General features: G+C 36.5%; 1 protein-coding gene across 1 annotated transcript in view; it reads left to right on the plus strand.

Annotated features, from left to right (window-relative positions):
- The first annotated feature begins 1,063 nt into the window (after window positions 1-1,063).
- The window catches only part of nlk2 (nemo-like kinase, type 2), an 85,304-nt gene continuing 70,634 nt past the window's right edge, over window positions 1,064-15,733 (plus strand). The window contains exon 1 of the mRNA XM_058799137.1: window positions 1,064-2,876. Within this exon, the coding sequence (XP_058655120.1) occupies window positions 2,401-2,876 (476 nt within the window). The 5' untranslated portion in view covers window positions 1,064-2,400. The remainder of the gene's footprint in view (window positions 2,877-15,733) is intronic.

Raw genomic sequence — 15,733 nt, forward strand, 5'->3', positions numbered from 1 at the left:
GTGTAACCACGGCTGAGTTAATGCTTAAACAGAGCTTTAAGTTATATCACGAATAAACACGTCACCTGCATGCTTCAGTACACTGCCAGTGCTGTGAAAGCCAGCTGAGATGAAGCATTTATCCTTAAGCAAACACATAAGAGCTGAGGTCAAAGGTTTGGAATGTACAGCTGTACACTCTAAACTGCTCAAGTCAACTTGATTGAGTTTTCCAGTCTCATAATCAAGCCTACTCTAAAAATTTTTTATAAAAATGTATGCGTAAGCTGATTTATTAAATTATGTTACCTAATATTTTAATTTTAGAGGATGATGGGGCTAGTTGTCACACTTTTTACACACTTTGCATAATTCTCATATTGTCAACTGACGTGTAGATACATACCTAAACATCTTTGATGCAAAATAATCGAATTACTAGAAAAAGGAAAAAAAAAGGTTTAACACATCGAACACACAGAAAAAAAGGAGTTTAAAATGTTACCTTTTGGGGCACAACAGCTTGTCGCTGGAGCAGTACCCTTAAAAGCACATATTTGTACCTTTTTTCCCCTGATAGGTACATATTAGTACCTTAGAGTAGTAATACATACGGGCAAAAGAAATTGAAATTAAGTTAAAACATTGTAGGCAATTGTCATCTTCAATTGGCTTAACATTTATTTAAAAACAAACAAACAAACAAACAAACAAAAAACCATTCAATAAACATTCCCACAAGTTTATAGATGTGTTGACCATTAATAGTGAGAAATTGGTTCAGTGATAATCTAAACATTTCTCATTATGAACAAATTATTCATTAAGTATTCCCATTTAGACTTCGAAATTAAACTTTACACTTTATATTTCAAAGTTAAATATATTTTAATGTAGCCTACTGTAACAACAAACTATAAACTTTGTAAACTCTATATATTTCTGTAATATATATAGTATAATGTTTGACCGTCCTTGTTACTGTGCATTTTTCCTTCGATTTGAAAAAACTATTGGACAGCGAATCATGGCTCTCCTTTCAGACAAGGGACTCACTTAAATGGCAGGTGCTAATTGGATGGCATGTCTCGCGTAATAGCGCTGGGTAAGTGGGGCCCTTCGCTCTCCATTTCGGCTCAAAGCCTCCGTAGACTCTCACTGGCTTTTACAGTATCTTGTAGCCGTAATGGCGTTAGCTTCCACATGCAACAAGGGCCTGTTTATTATGGCTGGACCGCCGTCTCTTCCTCTCGTCCGCTGATTGGCTGTGCTACTTCCGAAGCGGAACGCGATTGGCTCACAGCCTTGTCGATCAGACGAGGAATAGACGGGTACCCAAGACGGCAGGGTTGCGCGTGTGCCTTCCCAGGTCCTGGCAGCACCATCCGGCGAGGGGGTGAGGACGCTGGCCGCCTGTTTTATGACTGCAAGGAACACTGGATGTTTTTATTTTGATTTCTTCTTCACTGGATATACATGCCCACGATATTGAGCGCAGGAAAGCGGCACGCCGGTGAACGAGCACAACGTTATCGATGGGGAAAATAAGTTGAAGGCTTCGGAAGAATGTTTTCCTTGTTTCAGGAAAACGGATTGCTCTGTTGATCAGCGTGATGGGTGTTTCGAGGGGATTTTGACATTTGGAGCGGATCTGGAGCTATCCATCTACAGCTTCGGGCTCGAGCGCAACTGAAAGCGGTAACAGAGCGCCATACTGCAAAACAAGCTTCCCGGATCGATACAGTGTAGCAGTCTTTTCGCACGGGAGAATTGCGCGTTTTCATGTAAATGTAAACAAGTAAGCTGGCGAGCAAGTACCAAGTCAGCAACGGTGGCCTGATTGAGATCCACGTAACTTCTGCAAACTGCATGCAGCCCTGGCGGTGGAAACGGGGCTGGATGAGCCCAAAATGGCAAATATGAAGAAATCTAAAAGATGAATGTTGCATTTCCCCCGTAACTTGTACTATCCACCTAATTTCCCTTTCCATACAAGCCCGAGTTTCGAGCGAAGCAAGGTGCTCCTCATGCCTCCAACATGAGGGAGATTTAAGGCCGTGCGGAATTGATTTATTATGGGGGGAGCGCATTATTTTGATTTGATCCCTCTCCTTTTTACTTTTCTTTTGTTTACCCTCCGCGAGGGCTTTCTCGGATGTCCGCGGTTGTCATTTTGCTAGTCTGGAACGTATAACGCGAAAGACCCTCCGAAGTAGGTCAGATCAAAGCTGGAGAGTTGTTAGTATGACACCTTTTCACGCTCATCTCGATGTATGCCGGACATTTCTGCTTTGATTTGACCCGTCGTTTGGCTCGATGACAGCCAAATGAGAGTTTGACATCTTGGCAGCCTCCCTCTCCATCTCGTTCGCCTCTTTGTTTTGTTTTTCCACCTCTCATTTCGGGCTGTTGAGTGAGTGAATGGCTCTGTGCGGAACGACGGCTTCCAATGCCGCGAAAATGATGGCTGCGTACAACGGCGGCACCGCGGCAGTGGCAGCGCATCACCCGCACCATCACCACCAGCTGCCCCATCTCCCGCCACCCGCCCACCTCCACCACCATCACCACCCGGGCCAGCATCACCTCCAGCACCCCGGCTCGGCCGCCGCCGTGCACCCAGTACAGCAGCACGCCTCTACGGCCGCGGCCGCTGCTGCTGCTGCCGCGGCGGCGGTGATGCTGAACCCGAGCCAGCAGCAGCCGTACTTCCCCTCGCCCGCTCCCGGACAAGCTCCGGGGCCGGCGGCCGCTGCAGCCCCAGCGCAAGTTCAAGCCGCCGCCGCAGCCGCCGTGAAGGTGCATCATCACCACCACCAACACTCGCATCACTTACAACAACAGCTGGATATAGAGCCGGACAGACCGATCGGATACGGAGCTTTCGGTGTGGTTTGGTAAGCGTTTGAATACCATTCTAACAACTTCTGCGAGTGAATGTTGGAAATGTGACTCGAAAAGTGAACTTTATGCTAATTAAAAAGTTTTACTAATGAAGACACTTTTGGGAAGCGTAATTAAAATGATATACACTCTCACGAGAGGAAGTCTCAAAATCTTCTAGGAAAAAAGCTGTTATTAGACAGAGCTGGTCTCCCCCTCATGGATGCCGCCATGTTAATGTCACATGACCAACTGTGGCATGCAGTTGACTACCACAAATATTGACAATATTAATGTTAATCAAAGCAATATTATGAAAATAATGTGGTTTGTATGGGACCTTATGGTTTTTAGAAAAAACAAGCATGAAGGTCCACCCTTAAATCTAGCTGACTGTGCAAAAACATACAAATTAGATTGTGCAAAATACCATAAAATAGTTCCAGATTGCCATGAGAGTGTGTTGGTTTTCTTTAAAACGTGCTTTACAAACACCAACAGCAAAGAAGTGATGGATCAATATGTTTGTGTTCTGTCAAACAGAATAAGTGAGTGTAACAACAATCAAAGTTGTCCATTGCGACAAGTAAGAACAAACTAAACCTAAACCAAAACTTACTCCGTGCACCTTTAAAGTGTTTCACCTGTCAGGCTTGTTGGGAGGGAGAGGTACTGTATTTTTAGATTTCTGTGTGACAGTTCAAGGGGAACGAGGAACAGCTTTTGGCAAAGAATTTAAGATGTACACTAAGGGAACATCTCTGTGCTTAAGGGATAAGCTCAGACTTAAATGCTCAAGATTTAGTACATGTCAGTTTGAGTGTCTTGAGAATAGTTCCTAACCCAGGTGTTTACTTCACTCCATGTTTAAACCTATAGACATTGAACTTTTGGTTGAGTGTGTGCTTGAATCTTACATATAATGCAGTCACATTGTCAAGTGCTCAGTGAATAACTTTGATATATCTGGTCAGTTGCTTAATAATACGTTTTTTCCAGCCGCGACAAAACCGGTTCACAAGGCTACATCTCCAGTGGCGTACAATTCAGACCAAAGATGAAAAGTTGAGTAATATGTGTAATGCTTGAAGGAAGGAGAGAGTGCATGTTCTCAGAATGAGTTTGTAACTCAGAGGAAATGCAATATCCTTTTAAGCACACACCCTCCTGCCTTGTAGAAGTTTTAGCCATGGCTTCTGTTCAGAGGTTAATCTGAGTTAATTTCTTGGGAGAGCAATGCATTAAACGCAATAGACTTTGCAATAAATTCATAAATTAAATGGACAGTTTTCGTTCTTTGACATGCTACTTATTCTAGCATATATTTAGGGTCTCTGTGCATTTATCCACAAAGGAATCACCTGTAACTGGTGCCTGCAGAGGGGCCACAAAACTAGGGGAGCTTTCACCAACAGCCACCCTGCCTACCTCCGCCCATGTAATCTTAGCCTGACCTTTCCTCAGAATCTCTTCCTGTTGCTCATTGTCTGCTTTTAATCTGCACTGTTGTCTGCTGGTATATTTATAGCTGTCCTCCAGAGGCACAGCCATAGAGGAATAATCATTTAAAGTTTGCACCCTCTGGAAAGGGGGTGGAGAGATCCATTGTTAACTAAAAGGACAGTTCACCCAAAAATGTTAATTCTGTCATTATATTTACTGCACTCACCTTTATGTAGTTCCAAACCTGTATGACTTTGTTTCTTTCTTCTTTGGAATACAAAAGAATATATTTTGATGGAATGTGCTGGTCTCGCTTTTCCTTACAATCACAATGAACAGGGACTGGAGCTGTCGTGTTTTGGAAATGATGCAAAAGCATGACTTTCAGTGCATAATGGCTTAAATTTCAGTTTGTGTCACACAAAGTTAGTGTTTGGTTTGAGAAGACTTAAAGTAAATATGGTCATATTGGTCAAATAATATATGGTAAACCAATACGTTCTTCAAAATTTCTCCTTCTGTGAAGAAAAATACTCGAAATAATTACAAATATTCGTTTTCATATTACACATTAACAACAGACATGTATCATTCAGTTAGTGCTTTCATATGATATGTATGGTCAAAGACATAAAGTAAAAGTTAAAAAAGAGGAAAAGATTAAGTTTGGTCCCTGTGTTATCTATAGAAGGCTGTTTTTGGATGGTGCATCCTAGTTAGTGCCCTTTCAGTCGTGCAGCTGCAAAAGTTTAGATAAATTGGCTTTGGCTCTGCAGCAAAGTGTGTGTGTCACATACTTGGTTCTGATGCAGATGGCGTTGGATTTTAATTATTTTTGACTCAAACTATACATAATCTATATTATCATTTTGCATCTGCTTAATTGCTGGAAATATTGCTTTATTAAAGTAAGCACATTGTGCAGTGAATTTGCAAACAGGTTTGGACTACATCCTGTCCTCAGAATGAAAATGAAAGCAAAATAAAATGGAATATTATTGATAGTTTGTGCTAAAGAGACCCTGTGCTCTAAGCGTTACTCGATCATATTCTAGTCTGCAGGACACATTGTGCAAACTGCTGGGTCTGATGCTTTCTGAGAAAAACCCATATCTGTCATTCATACTGCCCTCAAAATTATCACTCTAGTATGATTTTAAAAGCATGGAGTACTTATGTGGAGGACATAATGGCATAATAGTCATTGTCTTGGTGCTCAGCCAAAAAGTTTATTTTGAAACCTATTGGCCCGCATGTACTGTTTACGCTTGTAGTTTGAGATTGACTCATAGAGTATGCGAACAAAGTTACGGGAAACAAGAGCGCTAAATGCTAAACTGCTGTAATTTTAGAAGGCTTCAGTTGACGGTGATGCCTCATTTGTGGGTTCTGGGAATTCCATGTGTGTCCTGTATTATGTTTTGCTTGGCTTATTAATGTGACATGTTGTAAGCCAGGTTTAGGATGCAGCTGTGGTCACCTCTTGACCTTTGATACCTTTTACATATACATACTTTTTACATTTTTGTATTTGGTACATCATTTTAGCCAAAGCAACTTCCATTGCATTCAAGGTAGACATTTTACAAGTTCTTGCTTTCCTTGGGAATCGTACACATGACCTTGGCATTTTTAGAGTTATGCTTACTATTTGAGCTACAGGAAGGCACTTGCGCAGAATTTTTTTGCTATAGCAGATTTGCGTGTTATTCTCGACCTGCTCCCTAATTCTTAAGTAAGCGCACTACCTAGGCAGTCAGACGTTTCTAGGGCTGTCTCATTCCAAAGTTATTTTGCTGTAACTGATATACTGTTATAGTTTTATTTATTAGTATTATACATTTTCAATTTTATTTTTGTATATTTTGGATTTTAGGTACATTTTTAGTAATTTTGTGTTTGTCATTTGTTTTTATTGCATGTTTATTGGGTTTTTGTTCATTTTTTATTTTAGTATTACTTTATTTTAGTGCTTCCACTAAACTAAAAAAGAGAGAAATTGCCTGTTTTTTGTTTTATTTCAGTTAACGATTATTTCAAGTAATTTTTCATGGTTTTACTTTTAGTTAACAATAATATTCCTGTCTCCCTATCAAAACTATTGCAGTAAACTGAAAATTATGCAAGCACAAGAATACTTTTTCTTCAGTCTTTACATCAGATTTTGTTGGTAATGTGCATGAAAGGGAAATTTATTTGATTATTGCTGTATTTAATGTATGATCAGCTATATTTAATGTATAACCTTGCAGTCATATTGCAGGTAATTGTGTCATCCGTGTCTTAATGTTTTGTGAATCAAGGCCCTTGTTAGTCCTCAAAATACTAATTCATGACACGGGGAACTAGGGAGCGGAGTGACACAGACAGCAAGTCTGTTGCCAACAGTTTGCTCATATTTATATTAACAATACAAATCACAAAAACAGATTTGGCCTGTTCAACCTGCGTCCCACAGGCCTCCTGCTGCTCAAACCAGATCCAAAAACAGAGACCTACCAGATAACAATATCTCTGTCTCCATCTTAATCACAGCCCTCATGACTTACTTCTATTTACATGTGCAGCCTCCATCCATGAGCTGTTAGAGCCAGTGCTGATAAAGATGAAATGCCAGACACATGCATTCTTATGTCATGTGTCCTGTGTAATAGGCTATTGTTTGTTTGTCATTGGGTTTAGTCAAAATGTGTATAGTTTTGCCAAATTTCTAGTATTTAGTGCAGATATAGCTTTAGGAGCAATGGGTTGAACTGCAGTTCCCAACTATGCCCCCATTGGCCCCTGTCTCTCAGGGAAGAGGCATGGTGCTGCACAGGAATGTTGTCTTCGCTGGCCATTAAAGCGTCAATCCGCGTATGTTGCACTCACGGTTTGGTCTGAAGGGGAATGTTAGCATAGTCACACACAGCTTGACTTAAGTGTGATGTTCTTAAGATCTTGTCTGGCAGATTGGTGCACCAAAAATATGCAGTCTCTTCTTGTTGTAGACTGGTGAAACGTCTGTATCCTGTTTTGTTGATTAGCCTCATTTAACATGACGCTTGTTGACTAAGTGCTTTAGTTTGAATGAATGGAACAGAAAAAGTGTGATTTGTGAGTTGCTAGCACATTTAAAATTAGTAAAAAATGCACACCAAGCCTGCATCTGTTTGATTAAAAAAAGTAAATATTATTGCAATTTAGCATAACTCTTTTCTATTTGAGTATATTTAGAAAAGTAATTTTACAGCAGCCATTACTTCAGTCTTCAGTGTCACAATTCTTCACAAATCATTTTAATATGCTGATTTGTAAGCATTTCTTATTATTATCAATGTAGAAAACCGTTGTGCTGCTTAATATTTTTGTGGAAACAACAATTCCTTTTTTCCACATTTTAAAAACCGCAGTTATTTCAAGCAGAAATCTTTTGTAACATAAACATGTCAATTTAATGTGTCCTTGCATTTCTTTCAAAAGAAAAAGAAAATATTATAGAATGATAATGTATGTGAAACTAAGGTTGTGTTGTGCAGTTTTCAAATAATATCAAGGCTTGATTTTTAAAATATGTATGATGACTAAGTTTGCATAGACTCCAAACCTCTGAAGATCACTGAGTTTTCTTGAAGCACATGTGAAGTTTTGGGAGAGCTTCAAGAAAATGAGCACTAGTGGTAGCTGCTATTGATGTAATGACTAATTTATTCCCGTCTCCATTGTAAATGTAAAATTTAAATGAAATGTGAATGATTAAAGTTTGTGTTTTCTTTTTTGGGAGAGGAACCTCATATCGTCCTCGATTGTCTCCCTGAAATGAAAATAAAGTCATTTAGCTGCTGATCAAACATGCTTAAACAACGTTATAATATTAAATATGATTTGTCATGCAGAGTGTGTTTCTTCCCAGTGTGATAAACAGCATGATTGAACCTGAAAATCTTTGATTTTTCTTTTATCTGTTCTTGTCATCTATTATCTGAAATCTAATTATGTCTTAATTAGTCAGATGTGATCATTTGTCAATATCATTCCCATAATTGAAAGAGTCATTACATGATTGTCAAATAGATTTGAACTTTCTCTTTTGATCCCGTGGTTTTGCTGCAGCTTTGTGTGTGTGTGTGTGTGTGTGTGTGTGTTTAGGCATATTATAATAGCAGGCGGCCTGGAGCTTTTATACCCTGAACTTGAAAGGCTCACAGACAGGACAAGTTTTTTTTCTACAACCACAACAGTCAAAAGCAGCTCTTAAGAGGCTCTGGGTTTGGCAGATGCAGAGACCGAGCAGAGAAATGACTTACCTTTGAAGTGTTGGGGGTGAAAGCGTGCAGGAGTGTGTACATTAACCCTTCACTCACCTGCCTCTCTCAGCCTATTCTGGGCTGCACTTTATAGTCATCTTGACAGCACTGCTGAGAATGAGTCAACATCAGTTTTCTTTCTCTTGATGTTTGAGTGAATGTCACAAAGAAAAGTCATATTTCACCCCAAATTAAAAAGAAAAAAATGAGAATTGCATTTTACATTAAAGAAAATGTTTTAAAAGAATAGTATGACATTTTGTTAAACATTTACTCACCCTCATTTCTTTCTTCATCAGAAAAGATTTGGAGAAATTTAGTATTACATCACTTGCTCATCAGTGGATCCTCTGCAGTGAATGGGTGCCATCAGAATTAGAGTTCAAATAGCTGATAAAAACATCACAGTAATTCACACGACAACAGTCCTTCAATTAACACCTTGTGAAGTGAAGATTTCATCAAGGAATTTTAAAGTGCCCCTATTATGCCTTTTCAAATATTACCTTTCATGCAGTGTGTCATGCAGCTGTATGTGAACATAAACTATCTGCAAAGTTGTGAAGCCGACAGTGCATGATAAATAGTTATTGTCTATAAAAATTTTTTAAAAAGTCTGCTCGCAATCGCCTAAACGAGTCGTCAGGAATTCGAATCTTATTCTGTTATGGCTGTACGTCACGAAGTAACACGTTTGCATAATGTCCCCCCATGTTCTACGTCGCGAACCACTTGCTATCGCATCTTATAATTACCACAAACTTGTTAACACTTGACACTTACCACTGAGAAACGTCCTGCTCCAGTCATGCTTGAGAATCAGTCTCTTGTCGATCAGCCACTTCAACCGTTTCATCATCAGACTCCGGCTCGAATTGGTAAGGTACAATCGATACCATCTTTTCGTTCCGTTATGGCAATGGGCCATTTCTGACACGCGCTGTACACGGTAGACCGTGAATCACAAAGGACTGCGAATCATTTAGAAATGAGGTCAAATAAAATATATTTTTTGAGAAAACTAAAGTGTTTTTTGACCTTGCATGCATGTAAACCTGTTTTAGGAGACTCCTAAAACAATATTAGCAACCTTAAAAATGGCATAAATAGGGGCACTTTAACTTTAAACCTTCGCTTAATTCTGGCCAAAATACATAATCCAACCCTCTACAATGCTAGTACATCACTCGCATATGTGACCAAATCTTCACCATGTCTTCTTTGTTGTTTTTTCCTGTCAAAATAACAGCGCTCCTTTGGAATTCTTCGGCTTTTAAGAACTGCCGGGTTCTCTGCTATTAGGCGGAACTAATGCGCATATGGCAATCTCATTGGCTGGCGCTCACCTATTATCGTCCCTGTTTTGATTTCAGCAAATCAGTTTGCAGACAATGTGATTAATGTTCATGAACCCAGCAGCTCATTAAAGTGCGTTTTATATTGTTATTAGTAGTAGAATTCGTAGTTGTATTGTTATTGTTATCTTATATCCACTGGTTAGCAAGTGCTGTAATGCGAAATTTCTCCAAATCTGTTACAATGAAGAAACAAACTTATCGACATCTTGGATAACCTGGGGGCGAGAAAATTTTCAGCAAGTTTTCATGTATGGGTGCACTATTTTTTTTAAAGACCATATTAGTTAGTTATTTAATTCAATTCTGTATAAATTCTGCCATCATGTTGTTTTGGTTATATTGATGGATATGTCAGTGGATTCAGTGTCAGAATTTGCAATTAATATCAATCTAGTTTTTGTAATTTATTCTCATTAATATTTTTTTTTTTTTGCAAAAATTCGATATTTTATACTTGATTTTCCAAAATAATTGCACCATAAGTGCAAATTTAGCTAAACAACTTACCTTTATAAATAAATTACAAAATGAAAATGAAATGTCACATTCGTTCAGGTGAATTATAAATGTATAGTATTTTATTACTAGTATATCATCATGAAAATCTTGTCAGTGCATAAAATAAAAAATAGAGTTCAAATTCAGTGCAAAACAGATTTCATTTTCCTCATGCATATTGCATTTATAATTTCTTTTGATCTTGGGGTGAAATATGACTCAGACGTTTCTTAATAGTTTTTGTGAGATTCAGCCATTTCCGCTTCGTCCTCTATTCGTCCTCTTTGGCTCATTTTTGGTTACCACCTCTGTTTCTCTGTTCTCATTAAAGTGTGAGTGTTTGTTGTGATGTTTCAGTGCTGATGGAGATTTCACCAGTGTCCTTTAGTCACAACAGGGGAAATGCATGAGACTTTAAGAGGGGATGTGGTTGTGTATTGTGTCTGCTGTGGAGCAGAGGTCTGACTGCTTTAGCTTTAATACTGTGAAGACCATCTCTTCCTCAGAGGGTTGAACTGTTAATTAAAAAGCCCTCCGCTCAGACTGAACCTTTCCATTTAGAGCCCTGACACCCCTGACAGTCCTTGTGCTTATTTATAGCTGTCCTATTAGCTGCCCGCTCTCAATTCTGCCTAAAAGCTACCTGGATTCCTCTGAAGCGTACTATAGACGAATGTTATAGATGTGGTTTGGATCTCCCTCAGTCAGATTTGAATATAGAAACAATATCCACTCACAGGATGTCTTTAAAACAAGGAATTTGAATATATCTCTGGCCATCTGTCTGGTTTGTTTGCCATCCATTCAAAACAGACTTGTGAAACACACCCTTAGCAAAACCAGCCCTGTTTTTGTACCCTTCGAAATTCAGATGAGCGCCTTGAATGTGCTTTTTTTGGTTTGAAAGGAATGTAAAATACTAGACAGTAAGGCTGCACGATATAGGAAATGCAAGACTTGTTTTGTCTTGTTTTTTTGCAGTACATATTGTGATATGAAACAATGCAAGAATTCTCACCAAATTACTTTAATAGCTGTATCTGGAAAGAATTAAGCATTCTAGAATGTTTTGGGTGGTTTTGTTAGGGAGTGCATCTGCATATAAAATAAAAAGCTAAACAAAAATACTTTACAGGTTGAACGATTTGGGAGGGGGAAGTGAATTTATAAAGAAATCTTTCAACTTTTGACCCATACATTATGATTTTACAAAAAAAAAAAATAGATAAAAAAATATATATTAAAAATGTAGCAAAATAAGAAAAATGTAATTATAATATTATTGTAAAATGAAAAGTATTTCTTTTAAAAAATAAAATATGTATTCTATAGTATAACTGTAAAATTACAACACTAATATTTACATTTCATTATTTAAACATTAAGATACATGAAAACAGTACACTTCTGTCTAAATGTAATATTAAACAAAAAATAAAATATTTAAAATATTTTCAGCTAATTGGAAAGGCATAATTTCTCATTTTCTTTTAGTAACAAACTAAAAATGAAATAAAAATTAATTAAATATGCTTAATATAGATTTTTATGTCTGTATAGTATAGACAAATGAATAAAAATGACAAAAACACAACAAAATTACTAAAAATTAAAATTAAAAAAACTATAATAGTATCTCAGTGATACTAAAGTAACACTGCTGTACGCGTGTAAATGAACACAGTGCCGTGCTTAAATCTTAAACTGGCCCCAGATATATTTATTTCATTAAATCGCAGCATTTGCGATTAGACTATCACATTAAACCATATCCTATTCGATTTTATTTCATATATCGTGCAGCCTTACATGGCAGTTTGAATGCAGCAGTGGTTGATTTACATGAGGGTCATCCCCGTGAGGTTTCAGGTTACAGGCTCTCACCTGTAAACTAGCTTTAGCTTGCTGCTCTGAAGTGGACTCACGACATGAAGCACAGGCAAACGGTTGCTTGACTCAGGCTTGAGTCAGTCAGTGTTTGCCTTAACACTTTTCTGAGTTTGGTGGCGAGAGGCCAGGAATGCCCCCACGCTGTGTGCAGTGGGCCGTTCAGGCATGACTGTCCTCAGGGCATCACCAACATTATTTCGTGATCCTCGCGCTTGCTCTGGAGTCCTGCTAGCAGAGATGCTCCGGGGGAAAGCAAGAGAGAATATCCGGAAGTGTGATTGCTGATTGGGAGTGATGATGGACTATAGGAAGTTGGGGAATGGATGGGTGGTAGTGGCCGTTTTGGCGTAATTATCTCTTCAACCATTTCCTCAGCACAACAAACACCACCCTGTTTTTGGCCCTGTCAGCGTACAGTTTGATTAGGAGCTCCAGTTTTTCTCAAGCTACGCCTAGCTGGACTGAGCACGATTGGTTCTTGGCGAATGCGGGAGGAAGTGGCAGCGGCATCTGCCATTACTGGAACCATCCTCAATAGGAGAGCTCCCTGGATAATAGCATCCATTTATCTAAAGCATGTTTTGGCCTTCCTAAGTGGCTTCAAAGGGTGATTGAGAGTATTGTTGTTATCTGGACTGATATATATATATATATATATATATATATATATATATATATATATATATATATATATATATATATATATATATATATATATATATATATATATATATATATATATATATATATATATATATATATATATATATATATATATATATATATATATATATATATATATATATATTTTTTTTTTTTTCTTCATCTCCTAAAATTAAATTAACCAAAACCTCATTTCCACACATCACTGCATTATTAGACCACATCTAGGAATGGTATGTGATGTACGTAGAGATTCTGCTCTACCACGTATACCGCAGTATTCATGCAGCTGTCAGTGCCAAGGCCTGCTTCAAGTTATTTACATATAACGATAGAGAAACAAATAAACAGTTTCTGTTGATTATGGTTGCCGAGATAAGTGTATGGGTTGGATTTTTAAATTGGAATTTAAAATTTGAATTATTTAAAAAATATATGTTTTCTTTTTTGCTGGTTTGAGTATTATGTTTTTAATTTGGTTGTATGAATACACTAGTATTAATGTTACAATAAAAAATAATCAAATTTTGATGCCTAAATTCACGGAATTTAAAGCTTTTAGAACAATTAATTTGATTTTTTTTATATATAAATTAAATTTATTTAGACAATGTTGAATTTGAATGTCTGCATTTTTATATAAGTTTGAGGTTAGTATTTTACTTTTTTTTTTTCATAATATTGTCGATGTTGAAAACAGTTGTGCTGCTTAATATTTTTGTGGGAACAGTGATGCCTTTTTTCACGTTTCTTTGATTTATATTTTAAATAGAAATCTTTCATAGCATTATAAATGTCATTACTATCACTTTTGATCAATAAATTGCATCCTTGCTGAATGAATGTATTTGTTTCTTTAAAAAAAAAAAAAAATCTTACTGATCTCAAACTTTTTTAATACTAGTGTACTAATACTGTCATAAAAAATGACTTTGTCATCGTGATATAAGATTTTGGTCACACCACATCCATAAGTCTGAGTTTTGTGAAACCTGTCTAGAATACTAAGTAGTTAAAGTCTAGTTTTCTGTGTAGTCAGAATTCATAGTTCCTTTGGGCCGCTTTTTCCAACAGTTGGCCTTCACAGCTAAATGGTTTGGATATAAGAACAGAAATATGCTCGTGTTTTAGCCAGATCCTACTGTGAACCCTCATTTTTATTCTGCTTTCAAGGTTGGCATCTGATCTAACCCAGTTAAATACGGTTTTCTCAGTTTATGACTGTCCTTGTACTATGTCCTGTTAGCAAAGTCTCACACATACAGTCTGTGTTTGTCTCACTAAGTTACTCTCGATGTTGCGAGTGTAAAAGAGTGTGAGCGAGCTAAAGTGTCCGGCCACTCAACCTCGGGGCGTAACCCTGTGCTCGCACTGCCACTGTTATCAGTGTTCAACACATTCTCCTTCATCGTCATTCACACGCAAACACATACCCACTCCAGACAGAGCCTGGACAGATCTAGTAGCTGAGCCCAAGTTTTCGCTGGCACTGGGTCTAACGAGTGCTTGGGGCCTCCGTGAGGAAATTAACCATGCAGTTTCAAAGCCAAACAAGCCAAAATCAGCCTCCGATGATAACTCATCTTTTAGTCTCTTTGCTTTCGTTGTCTCTCCTTTTCCCATGATGCACTAAAATGTTCCAGCACTGCAGACTGTGCCTGGTCCATGTATGCTGTCCCTTTTCTCTCCCAAGCTCTGTTGGCAATTTGGTACAGCCATGGTGTGTTTACTGCTTAGTTGCACGCCAGACATTTCGCAATTATTTGTGTTCTGATTTATAATTAATATGCATTATTGTAACATATGAATTATAAATCTTGAATCTTGTATTATTATTATTATTATTGATAATAATATTATTAATAATTAAAAACCATACATTATTATTATATGTTAAATATTAATACAAATAATTAATGTACTTTTTATTTATAATTATTATTACTAGTACCGTAGAAGTATTTACCAATATCAACAACATAATTCTTCTTCTTCTTCTTCTTCTTCTTCTATTGTTAATATTGGTAAATACTACTACTACTACTACTACTACTACTACTAATAATAATAATACAAATTATTATTATTATTATTGTTATTATTTACTATGAATAGTAAATTATAATTTACTATTATTAATATTTATTTAATATTAATTACCATTTGCATTTAGTCATTTAGCTGATGCTTTTATCCAAAGCGACTTACAAATGAGGACAATGGAAGCAAAATCAACAAAAGAGCAATATGCAAGTGCTATGACAAGTCTCAGTTATTCTAATTAATTAAATAATAATAATTATTACTATTATTAAAAAACAAAAACATTTAAACAATGATTGAATTGTTTTTTAGTAATTAAATTATTGAAAGCATATTGGCAATTAGATATTAAATTAATTATTATTATTGTTATTAACAATGTATCACTTGTCATTTATTATTATTATTAATAATAATAATAATAATAATAATTATTATTACTATTAATAACTTTTTATTGTAACTTAATTCTATATTTAATTTGTTATTATTATTATTATTGTTATATTGTTAAATAAGAATAATATAAATATTTTATTGCTTAATAATAATAATAATTCCTTTTGTTATTTAATTTTAATTACATATTTTATTTATATTTCATTTCATTTTATTATTATAATTAGTAATAGTATTAAAGGGACTCCAAATGTAGCCTATTTTAAATAGATTTTAAATATTTTAAAAATT

Source organism: Onychostoma macrolepis, chromosome 15, assembly GCF_012432095.1.
Source record: "Onychostoma macrolepis isolate SWU-2019 chromosome 15, ASM1243209v1, whole genome shotgun sequence".
Classification (NCBI taxonomy): Eukaryota; Metazoa; Chordata; class Actinopteri; order Cypriniformes; family Cyprinidae; genus Onychostoma; species Onychostoma macrolepis.